Raw genomic sequence first — 12,997 nt, forward strand, 5'->3', positions numbered from 1 at the left:
ATTTGCTTTAATTTTGGAAGTGGGTGGGGTGTCAGCTTCACTCAGCTAGGCTGGGGTGGTGGTTCCCCTCTTCAAAAGGGGCGGGGGGGGGGGGGGCAGAGGGTGTCTTCCAATTTTAAACTCATAATTCACCTTAGCCTTCCTAGTAAAATCTATTCATGGGTACTGGATAAGCAAGTCAGATCATTGGTCGAATGTCGGATCAAGGAGAAACAATGCAGGTTCCGTCACGGCAGTGGAACAGTAGAACAGCTCTTTACCCTCACTAGGGTCCTCAAGGGTTCATGGGAGTTTGCCCATCCAGTCTACATGTGTTTTGTAGACTTGGAGAAGGCTGTCAACCATGTTCCTTGAGATACACTATGTGGTGGTGGTGGGGAGACTTGGTGAGAAAGAGATTGGGGGCCCATTTTTACATGCTGTTTGGTCCCTAAACAAGTGGTGCAAGAGTTTGGTTCGCATTGCCGATAGTAAGTCTGACCCTTTCAGGGTGGTAGTTGGACTCCGCCAGGACTGCTCCTTGTCACTGATTCTGTTCAGAACTTTTAAGGACATAATTTCTCTGTGCAGCCAGGGGGCAGAGGGATTCCAGTTTGGTGGCCTAAGGATTCCATCTCTGCTCTTTACAGTTGATGTGGTCCTGTCTGCATCATCATGCCGTGATCTCCAGCTCTCAGTGGAGTGGTTTGCAGCCGAGTGTGAGGTGGCTGGGATGAGAATCAGCACCTCCAAATCTGAGGCCATGGACCTCAGTCAGAAAAGGGTGGATTTCTCTCTTCTGGTCAATGGTGAGGTTCTGCCTCAAGTGGAGGAGTACAAGTATCTCAAGGTTTTGTTCACGAATGAGGGAAGAATGGAGCGTGATATTGACAGATGGATTGATGCAGTGTCTGCAGTTTTGTGGCCCCTGTCCATTGTAGTGAAGAGTTAGCTGAGCTGTAAGACAAAGCTCTCTGTTTACTGGTCGGTCTACATTCTTACCCTCACCTATGGCCATGAACTCTGGGTTGTGACTGAAAGAATGAGGTTGCAGATACAGGTGATTGAAATGAGTTTCCTCCACAGGGTAGCTGGACTCTCCCTTAGAGATAGGGTGAGATGTTTAGTTATCCATGAGATACTTGGTGTGTCGAATGCTACTCCTCTACAGACATTCTTCTCCCCAGTACACCCTCCAGCTCCTCCTGGTGTCCTCAGGGCACTCCCAGACCAGACAAGAGACATAATCTCTCCAGTACTTTCTTGTTCTGCCTTGTGATTTCTTCCCAGTTTGACGTGCCGGGAGACCCTTGTGAACATTTGAAACACCTCAGTTGACCCTTTGATGCAGAGGAGCAACTCCTCCCATGTCAAGGGCTGAACCCAGCTAACCTGCAAAAAAAAATCCTAGTTTAATACCAACAAACAGAACTATATAAGCCTCACTAATCAAAAATGACATGCTATGGTTCCTAATTCTGACACTGCCATATCCACAACAGCCCCACAATGTATTGAACATTTAGTTTAGATGCTGAAGCTCAATGAGAACACAATGTGCCTTGTGTTTTGCTGTAAGGCACTTTTCTTTGGTATATATTTGATTACTACTGGCATGGCATCATAAATTAAACAAAACTTTTAACATAAAATCAACAGATTAGAGCTCAAATGAATAAAATCACAATGCAGAACCAATATGTCAAGTATGGTATGTTGAAAGGGCCCAAAAATGCTTGCCCAGAGATGAATTACAGGAAACAAGGATGTAAACTTAACATAAAAAAATGCTAATGTGGCAGCAAACACAAAACAAACACCCATAAAGAACACAACAGGGGACATAAAGCATCTGTGACAGAGACCAATATGATTAGATAATCTGTCAAGAGAAACAGAGGGCTACTTCAGCTGGAAGTAGCGATTACTAAGTAGACACAAGTGAGTTTAATTAAAACTGAATCATATTGAGCAACTGCGCCAAAAAAATCAAATGGCAGATAACACAGCAAGAACAATGTTGAACAAGTTTAAACAAATTTACCAAGTAAATAAACTCAAAACAGCAATACAATTAAAAAAAAAACACACAAAACATCATAAATCATGACAGAGCATGTAATATCCAATATTAGCAAGTTTACAAACATCTTGTTCTCTAACTTTGTTTACTCAAAAAATGCAATCTCTGTTGAAGATTTTTAACTGGAACTTTTATTTGCATGTTCAGATTTCAGGACATGCTTTATACATAAACATACACAAATGTATCATAATTGTAAACGCATTAAGACCAGTCACAGAAATGAGCCACAAGTAGCGTTTATCTGTTCGCTTTTATTTCCTTCTCAGTTCAGCCGAGTTCAGCATAGTTCAGGGGGTGTCTTTGAAGCCAGCTGCAGTCTTCTTATACACAGCACTCTTTGTTTGACATGAGGTGCATGGGCATCTAAGCGACATCCTTCAGTTTGAGATAAGAGTATTTTGGAAGACAGTTCAGCTGTTTTGGGAGACAACTGAGCTCCTTGTTCTCAGGAAGTGGGGATGAATGTTCTCAGACAAAACAAGGAAAACATCCATAAAAATTGAGCAACATTTTCCTGACACAGGTCTAACAACCCAAATGCGAGTATACCATTGAAGAGAAATTGATAAGCTGTCTGTCTTCTGTTAATTTTAAAGATAAAACACAACACACAGAAAAACTGTCTAATCTAAATATAACAAAGTTAAGTCAGGTCCTCAGGATGAATTTAAAAAACTGTTTGAAAAACTGTTTGATCCATTATGATAAGGGGGAACCTAAAAGTCTGAAGTTATTGTAGCTCCACAGAATGGCAATGTCTTTAGGATTAAAGACAAAATGTCTCAGCAAGTATTTTATGTTGTTGTACAGAGACTTAACTTTGTTAGATTTTTCTACCTGGATTATTGAGCGTGCATCTGGATATGTCTAATCTATAGTTCATTATTTGTTTGCAGATTCTGTCACCTGTGAGAAATGTCCCTCTGAATCCTGGTCAAATGAAAGAAGAGATGCCTGTGTAACAAAAGAGGCTGAGTTTCTGTCATATGAAGAAGTTATGGGAATACTTCTCACCACAGCATCTTTATTGGGAACATGTCTGACTGCTGCTGTAGCTTTCAGTTTCTTCAGATACAGGAAAACTCCTCTTGTCAAGGCAAACAACTCTGAGTTGAGCTTTTTGCTGCTTTTCTCCTTGACTCTGTGTTTTCTCTGCCCTCTGACCTTCATTGGACGTCCCTCTGAGTGGTCCTGTATGCTCCGTCACACAGCTTTTGGCATCACCTTTGTCCTCTGTATCTCCTGTGTTTTGGGGAAAACAATGGTGGTTTTAATGGCGTTTAAAGCAACACTTCCAGACAGTAATGTGATGAAACTGTTTGGGCCAACACAGCAGAGACTCAGTGTTTTGGGTTTAACTGTTATACAAGTGATCATATGTATTCTCTGGTTAACAATTTCTCCTCCTTTTCCTTCAAAGAATTTTAAAGAATTTAAAGATAAAATCATATTGGAGTGTGCTCTGGGCTCAGCTGTAGGCTTTTGGTCTGTGCTTGGGTACATTGGACTTCTTGCAATATTGTGTTTCATTTTTGCCTTTATGGCACGAAAACTGCCTGATAATTTTAACGAAGCAAAATTTATCACCTTCAGCATGCTGATATTCTGTGCAGTCTGGATCACTTTCATCCCAGCATATGCCAGCTCTCCAGGCAAGTTTAGTGTTGCTGTAGAAATTTTTGCTATTCTGGCTTCTAGTTTTGGACTGCTGATTTGTATCTTTATACCAAAATGTTACATCATGATAATGAAACCAGAAAAAAATACAAAAAAACATTTGATGGGAAAAGAATGATTTACATCGTTCTAATCCGAGAGTGCAATAGTATTCCAAAAAAAAAAGTTTTAAAATCAGGATTCACCTTTGGGGCAGCACAGTGGCTCAGGTAGTAGAGCTGTTGCCTCTCAGCAAGAAGGTCGCCAGTTCAAATTTCGGCCCCTGCCTTTCTGGGTGGAGTTTGCATGCTCTCTCCGTGCATGAGTGGGTTTTCTCGGTGTAGTCCAGTTTACTCCCACAGACCAAAAACATGTATGTTGGGCTGATTGGTAACTCTGTCCCTAGTGTGAGTGCGAGTGGCTGTTTGTCTCGTTTGTCTCTGTGTCCCTCTGATGGAATTGCAACCTGTCCATGGTGTACCCTGCATCTTGCACAGTAATGGATGGATATGGGCACATGTGATCCCCAAGACCCAAAAAGAAATAAACGGTTAAATATAATGGATGGATGGATGGATGGATGGTTTCAACAAAGAAGAACCCATCCAGAGGACCCAATTCAACCTTTTTAGATCCATCCATCCATCCATCCATCCATTATCTTTACCCGTTTATTCCATTTTGGGTCACGGGAGTCGCTGGTGCCCATGTCCAACAATCACTGTGCGAGGGGCGGGGTACACCCTGGACGACCTTTTTAGATATTTTTTTTTTTTTTTTTTTTTTACAGATTGTATAGTTTGTATTTCTAAAATACTATTTTTAATGTAGAGGTATACATCATAGAATTAATACGTTTTTGATTATTTTTAATTACTAAATTATCTAACATCGGAACACCACCTTCAATAGTATGAAAAACATAGTATATCTCTATGATCTATAGGATTATCAGGATTATCAGTCTCAATAAATTACCTTCATTAATGTTTTATTTTCTTTGGAGTAATATAATTACATTCAAACACACATCTAAATTAGATTTGGAGCATATTTTAAAGCATAACAACTAATTTCATTGTTTATTCCTAATAAGGTCTTTAGTTTTGATGGAATGGTTTAATAGATACTTAAATAGTTTTTTTTTTTTTACCAAAAAGTCCCTTCATATAAATATAAATAGTGTTTTTCTAAAATTTCCAAAGGCACATTTATGAATTTACAGAGACCAAAAGCAAAAGTTTATTACATTTATGATCATGTAATGCATTAAACAATTAGATAAAAGACAGCCCAAACAAAATTGGAGAAAATAGTTTACTTTTTTTTTTTTTTTCCAAAATACCATGACATAACAGGGCTGAACAACAGGTAACAGGACTGAAAGTCACAGGACTGAGTTTTAAGCATAAAGTTAGCAAATGCATGAAATATAGTCACATTGCATCCTTGCTAATAGCATGAAGCAACTGAGCACATTCTAGTGATATACCTAAAATATATATATATAACAAATGAAAACAAAGATATAATTTAGGTAACAGGAGAGAGTATGTTGAGATTGACCTTTTTAGCCATAGTTGAAACATGATCAAATTTACATTAAAAATAAATGGAATAATTTAGTTTTGGTCTACCCATGACTTTTAGGAGGTCAAACTGATGCAACTTCATGTTGACCATGTGACTTCTGGATTGTTCCATTTTTTTTTCAAATAGGCTAATATGTTATGGCAACAGGACTGATTGAAAACCAAGTGACACAACTAAAATATGTATTTTAACAAAAATATAATAGATTTATTTTGAAAAAAAAAATGTAAATCATGAATGGGATTAGCTTTACAATAAAACATAATAAATAAAATCCTAAAGAACTGTTTTTTTTGGGGATTTTTTTGTGTGACTGCATAAGGTTATAGAGTGAGGACAGGTGACAAAAGTGGTTTCTTCAGTATTCTTGGTAGTTTTTAATAATCATCTTTATCATGTATCTTAAATTTGCAATTGGATCACATGCAGGATATTTTCTTTCATAAGAAAATATATTTTGCAGCTAATTTTTATACGCATTTATAGATGTAATTTCATGGGGACGTAAAAGGCACCCTTTCATTGGAATGACCCAATATAAGATGGAGCTAGGGTGTTGAAAGCTTTGTATGTTAGAAGTAATATTTTGAATTATATTCTGAATTTTACAGGGAGTCCTTGGAGAGAAGCTAAAACTAGAGAAATATGATCTCCCCTAACAGTTGCAATAGTCCAGCCTAGACATAATAAATGCATGAATCAGCTTGTCTGTATAATTTTGTACAAGCTTTTTCTAATTTAAGTATTATTACGCAGGTGGAGGAAAGTGGTCCTGGTAACTTTTTTTAATGTGGGGATTAAAAGACATATCCTGATAAAAAAATCACAAAGGCTTTTTACATTAGAACTGGAGGCCAAATGAATGCTATCCAGAGCAAGCGAAAGGCTACAAATTTTATTCCTAAGATGCTCAGGTCCAAAAACCAAAACATCGGTCTTGTCTGAGGTTTAAAGCAGACAGTTAAGGATCATCCAGGTTTTAATGTCTTTAAGACATGCTTGCAATCTAACTAATTGATTGGATTCATTGAGTTTCATGAATTAGACATTAACTGAGTATAAGCAACATAACAATAAAAAAAAAATCACATGCTCTTTATTAAGTTTTAGAACAATGTGATTTCTTCGAGGAGAAGGAGGCAGTCAAAACGTTAAGAGTTTAACTTAAAGTTATAACATACTTTGACATATTCTGTGTGAGAGTAGCACTTGCTGCAGCTTCCAAGATGGCCACCAATCACCCCCAGCTGACGGCCATCTCCCTGATGAGCTCCTGCTCCTATTTAAGCCTGCAGTCAAGTCTACTCGACGCTGGAGCATTGAGTTCCCCCGTTCTTCGTCGCCTCCTGAGTCCAGTCCTGTTTCCACGGATTCCAGCTCTCAGATCTCTCGTGCCTTGCCCAAGCTCTGATCTCTCGTGCCTATTCACTCAGTCTCTGGGAATATTCGTTCTGTTCTGGAGTTGCTGCACAGTGCCTCCATCTCACCATCTCCTCTGGAAACTCTGGGCTTCTCTTGGATCCACTCCTACAAGAACCACCAACTGAGTTCCCCCGGTACCTAATGTTTCTAGCCATTTAGTGTTTCATGGAATACAAGTCTTACCTTGTGATCTTGTTTCTGCAGTTCTTCGTTGCCTCCTGAGTCCAGTCCTGTTTCCACGGGTTCCAGCTCTCAGATCTCTCGTGCCTTGCCCAAGCTCTGATCTCTCGTGCCTATCCTCTCAGTCTCTGGGAATATTCGTCCTGTTCTGGAGTTGCTGCACAGTGCCTCCATCTCACCATCTCCTCTGGAAACTCTGGGCTTCTCTTGGATCCACTCCTACAAGAACCACCAACTGTAAGATAAGAAAGCTACTTACAAGTTTAAACCAAACAACTTACCTGCCCCAGCTGAACTTGTCCTCCGTTTCCAGGAGTTCCAGTCCTGATGCCTGTGCAGCCAGATTATCACTGTAAATAAATAAACACTGTTATTTTTTACTCTGAGTCTCGTGTCCTTCCGGGTCTCGTTCGATTGGGTCACTCCTGAGATCTCACATTCTGTTGGTATATTGAGGCCAAGTGCTTTCGGACACAGGAAGTGCCAAAGGAAAAATGAAGATGATCTATTTATAAAAAATAAAATAAAAAAATAGCTGACGATGCAGCAAAAAACTTACTTGGGTGAAATGGAGGAAATGATGGAGGAACAGACATGACAGGCTGGGAAGCACAATGTATGGACCAAGGAGAAACGCAGAGATGTTGACTTTATAGGGAGACTAATGAGACAGACTGATGAACACCTGGGGTGACTGAGATTGTAGACAGGCGAGACGGGAGCTTACAATGAGGAAGCAAAACACTGGGGAGTGCAGGAAAACAAGGATATAAAGAAATTACAGAACAAAAACACAGATTCCCACAGTATCCCTCACTTAAGGGATGGCACTTGATCTTCCAAAGAAAACTATATTTGACACAGGAGAGGAAGGAGGAAATGACAGGATGGAGGGCACACAGGAAAACACAAGGACCAAAGAACCAAAAAACAGACAAGAAAATAACCTGGGGACCAAAATGCAAAAGAAAAAACAACAACCTTGAGTGAGTGTTCAGGTGGACGGCCAGTAGACCGTCCAGAGCAGGAGAGGTGTTCATGTGGATTGCCCAGAAACAGTCCAGAACCGGAAAAGAGGTCTGGTGGGTGGCTCGGAGATGGTCCAGAATGGGGCAAGAGTTCTGTCGGGTGGCCAGGAGACCTTCCATCACAGGGCAAGTGTGGCATCCACCTGAACCCTCTCCAAATCAGGTGGATGATAATTGAAGAGATCAGACGTGAGGCTGCAGTGGCAGGTGTCAAGATTGTGAAGGAGAGAGCTGTAGCAGGAGATGAGCCCGGTGAAGCTGCAGTGGGAGATGAGTCCAGAGGAACTGCAGCACATGATGGGACCAGCAAGGCTACATCAGACAATGAGACCAATGAGCCTGAAGCAGGCGATGAGACCAGCAAGACGGCAGTAGAAGATAAGGCCGAGTGGACTGCAGAATGATATGAGGCCAGTGGAACTGCAGCAGGAGATGCAGACCAGAAGTTGTCAGCTCTGACACCCACAGAGAGGAAAGGAGTAAAAAGGTTTTTGTCCCAGACATCCACAGAGATGCACAAAGGAGGTGGAGGGTTGTTCCTGACACCCACTGAGATGCACGAAAAAGGTGGAGCACCATAGCCTACCACCACAGAAACAGAGGAAGGTGGAACATCATGGTCGACCCCCTCAACAGCACATGAAGGTGGAGTGTCATGGCCAACCTCCTTGGAGACACAAGAAGGTGTAGCATAATGGCTAAACCCCAAAGAGACACCGAAAGGTTCTGACTCCCACAGAGACACAGGAAGGTGGGTCCAGCTGCTTCATTGGCTGCCAAGTGCATGGCTGCTCCTTCAGTGGGCAAGAGCTCGGTTGCTCCCCTGGTTAGTGAGAACACAACTGCTCCCCTGGCTGATGAGGAATCAGCTGCTCCCTCAGCTGCTGAATACTCAGTTGCTCCCTCGACAGCATTTGGGAAGACTCAGGTAGAGGGAGGTGTTGGGGTTTGGAGGATCCTGTCCAAGTCTGCTGTCAGCCCCTCCCGTGGTGAAGATGAGGAGGGAAGTGGGGGGAGGATCTGTGGGTTGAATCTCTCCAACAGATGACTCAGGACAGAGGCAAGGATCATGGGGGATTGGAGCAGTGGGCGGCAGGAGAAGGAAGTGCAGCTCACTTCTCTCCTTCCATGCTTTGTCAAAAAGCTCCCACATCCCCATTAATTCGCTCCGTCCTACCAGCCAAGTAAACTCACCCACTAAGTCCTCAAATGCCACCATCCTCTCCTGCAGATCACTGAAGGTATCCACAGTGTTCATATAACATAGAGTTAACTCGCAGAGCCGTTGAAGGTCCTTGGGGGTGAGCTCTGCGAGGAACGGACAGCCTGCTGGGTTTTTGATTTGGTCTGTGCATTCTGACATTATCAGTTGAATCCACGTGCAGGCAGACACAGGAGGCTCCAAAGGTAAACTAAAAGATGATCTATTTATTTAAATAAACAAACAAACAAACAAAAATTTGTTCACATGCAAAAACCTGCTTAATGACAGTAATGTAACATGTATGTAATTTATTACTGCCACCCCTGTTGAATTCTGATTTAGGAAATTTGCAATGGGTATGAGGCAGTCCTGGAGGTGACTTGGAGCTCACTCCTCACCTCCTTCTACAGGTGTGCAGTGGAGAGCATCCTGTGCTCCAGCATCATCGTGTGACATGGAGGCTGCACAGCTGCAGAAAGAAAAGCTTTGCAGAGAGTGGTGAAGGCTGCCCAGAAGACTGTTAAAGTCAGCCTCCCCACCATCACAGACATCTACACCTTCAGATGCAAAAAGAGGGCCACCTGCATCATGAAGGACCCCACTCACCCAGCAAACACACTTTTTGCCCTACTCCCCTCGGGCAGAAGGTTGAGGAGCATTAAGTGCAGAACCACTGGACCGAGGAACAGCTTCTATCCTGAAGCTGTTAAGACTCATGAATCTCTAATCAGGATTATCACTGTGAAAAAACAAATCAATCTAATGCCACTTGATTGTTGATATGTGCTGCTGACTATCAATGCTGCTGATCTCATGCTGCTGTATTCATTCGTACTCATCAACTCATGCAGACTCATGTTTGTGCTGCTGTTGATCAACATATTGTTTTTGCACTATTTAATATTTTGCATATTCCTAGTTTAGCATATTTCTTAGAACATTTCTTAGATCTTATTACTGTTTTTATTTTACAATTTATACTTTTGTTGGTTGTAACTGGGACCATGTGTACACAATTTCGCTCCACCACATGTACCACATGAGATGTAAATGGTATTAAAGAAACCTTGACCTTGACCTTAGAAATACAAATTCCTGATATTATCAACAAAGTTTTCAGTTTATTGTTGAATTGGGGAGTCAGAGTGTTTGTTGGGTGAGTATCACTGAGGATGACCAATCAGCAGTGAGTAGCTGTGGCCCTTTTTGCAGATAGTTTCAGCAGATGCACTCCGTGTGATCCACAGACATTGTTGCTTACTGGTTCAGTACATCCTGGGTTGATGAAGAACCTAGTTGGTTTGGGATGCATCTTGGGTTCAGGAAATTTGGATGAGGGAGAAAAAAATGTGCAAGCAAACATTCACCATAGGTCAGAAAAGGGTCAAATCATCAGTGTTACACTATTAGTTCTCCTTTCATGTTGCAACTCAGTGAGCCAAGTAGTAAAAAACAGTATTCTGTGTTAAACCTTTTGAAGAGTTCACAAAAATAAGCAGTTTTGAAACATGTTGACAAGTAATTATACAAATGATTCATGCATTAGTCTAATAAAGCTGATCCATACATTTTATTATTTATTGTTAATTGGCATAAAGAACAGTTTTAATTTCCTTTTTCATGTTCGTTCCAAAAGGCATAAGATAAGACTTTGGTACAACTAAAACAGTGAAATAAAAGTCTGAGTAACATACTATGTACAGCTTTCCAATAGTAGAGCATCATCAGAAAATCACCATTACTGAAAAAAAATAGTGTACTTTATGAGTACATTTAGAAACACCTGACAAGTATTTCAATTTGCAATCCTACCTAACATTAACATGAAAAACACCTCCAATCCAAAACATTAGATTAGGTATGTCTCCTCTGTATATGAGAAAAAAAAAAACCCAAAAAAACAACAATCTGCCTAATCTTGAGAAAAATACATAATACAAGACAATAGTCTTGTCAATAAGTCTTCACTCCTACCCCTTTTTATAGTTCCACAGAGACATGGCTCTGTTTTGATATGGAACAAGATGGATCAAAAGTCATAAATACCCGTTCAAGTCTTTGACTTGATGTGCAATGATCTTCATAAGATGTAATCATGTGAAATGGCTTACTCAGATGACATAATGGTCACACAGAGGTGGCCAGGCCAGTTTTGTGTGCTTTTGTTGTTGGTGTCTTTCTCACAGACCAAGGAGTCATTGTGCAGGCAGAAAGAAGATCTTGAAATCCCCCAGTTGTCTAAAGACGGAGACATTATATTAGGAGGAATATTTTATTTTCACCTCAGCTGGAAGAACAGAGAGAACACTTACACACAAAAACCCGTGCCGCTGGAATGCATCAGGTAAATTAAACTATTAAAATGTAAATAGTTCTCTTTGTCTTGACTTTGTATAAAATGTTATAAATGGAAATGATTTAATTATTTTACATGATTATTTATAGACTCAGAAAAAAAAATGTTTTCACTACAAATATACTTGTCTGAATAAAGTTTGAGTTTCAGAGACTTCCAGTTTGCTCAAGCCATGCGTTTTGCCATTGAGGAAATTAACAACAGCACAGACCTACTTCCAGGCATTTCTCTGGGATATAATATTGATACATGCAGTTCCATTGTCAGAAGCATAAAAGTTGCACTTGCCTTGAACAACGATAACAACAATGTGTCTTCAGTCTCTGATGAGCCATGTACAAGACCTGTGCGAGTGCAGGCTATAATAGGAGAAAACTCTTCATCCTCCAGCACAGCAATAGCTACAATTCTAGGACCTTTTCATATCCCACTGGTGAATAGAACCATTATAACTAAAAATGTGCTTTTGGAAAATTAGTAGAAACCATTTATTTTTTCACTTGGAAAATGAAAATCAAGTATGTGATTGTTACGTGTATTTTACATACGTATTGTCTAATTTCTTACAATATTTCAAATAATATTGTTTTCTGTTTAGATCTGTTGCTTTGCTATAATTTTAACAATTTTGTTTACAAATATATGTACTGTACATACTATTATTTTTTCAGATCAGCCATTTTGCCACATGTGCCTGTCTCAGTGATAAATCAAAGTACCCATCCTTTCTCAGAACCATACCCAGTGACTACTATCAGAGCAGAGCTCTGGCTCATTTGGTCAAACACTTTGGTTGGACCTGGGTCGGAGCTGTTAGAACCAATGATGATTATGGCAACAATGGCATGGCAACATTTACAGAAACTGCAGAACAGCTGGGCATCTGTCTGGAATATTCTGTTTCTTTCTTTAGAACAGATTCATATGAAAAATTACAAAAGATAATTGATACTATCAAGACTTCAACTTCAAAAGTGATTGTTGCTTTTCTCACTCCTCGGGAAATGGAGATACTTTTACATGAATTGTCCCTTCACAACTTAACAGGGTATCAGTGGGTCGGCAGTGAGTCTTGGATATTTGATTCTCAAATTGCAGCAATGGATAAAAATCACATCCTAGATGGAGCTATTGGACTTTTTATCCCAAAAGCACATGTCAGTGGTCTGAAAGAGTTCATGCTGGATATAAAACCACTGAACTCATCCAACAATGGGGTGTTTACAGAGTTCTGGGAGGCATTATTCAGCTGTAAATTCAAGCAGACACAATCAGAGGAGATTCAAAGAGAATGTACTGGACAGGAGGATCTGACTGGAGTGGAAAACAGCTTCACTGACATGTCCCTCATGCCCATTTTAAATAATGTTTATCAAGGAGTGTATTCAGTGGCCCATGCTCTGCACAATATTTTTGAATGTAGCAAGACATGCAACAAAAATGTGCACATCGATCCATTCATGGTGAGCCTTACAAGAACAGTAATGTAATAT

General features: G+C 40.4%; 2 protein-coding genes across 2 annotated transcripts in view; one reads left to right on the forward strand and one right to left on the reverse strand.

Annotated features, from left to right (window-relative positions):
* The window catches only part of LOC119410653 (extracellular calcium-sensing receptor-like), a 97,566-nt gene that overhangs the window by 54,631 nt on the left and 29,938 nt on the right, over window positions 1–12,997 (reverse strand). The gene's annotated exons all lie outside the window — the stretch shown is intronic.
* Window positions 11,662–12,997, forward strand: part of LOC119410656 (extracellular calcium-sensing receptor-like) — a 14,477-nt gene continuing 13,141 nt past the window's right edge. Inside the window, 2 exon segments of the mRNA XM_037677541.1 lie at window positions 11,662–11,937; window positions 12,176–12,967. Coding sequence (XP_037533469.1) covers window positions 11,677–11,937; window positions 12,176–12,967 — 1,053 coding nt within the window. The 5' untranslated portion in view covers window positions 11,662–11,676.

The sequence above is a fragment of the Nematolebias whitei genome, chromosome 6, assembly GCF_014905685.2.
Source record: "Nematolebias whitei isolate Nwh7 chromosome 6, NemWhi1, whole genome shotgun sequence".
Lineage (NCBI taxonomy): Eukaryota > Metazoa > Chordata > Actinopteri > Cyprinodontiformes > Rivulidae > Nematolebias > Nematolebias whitei.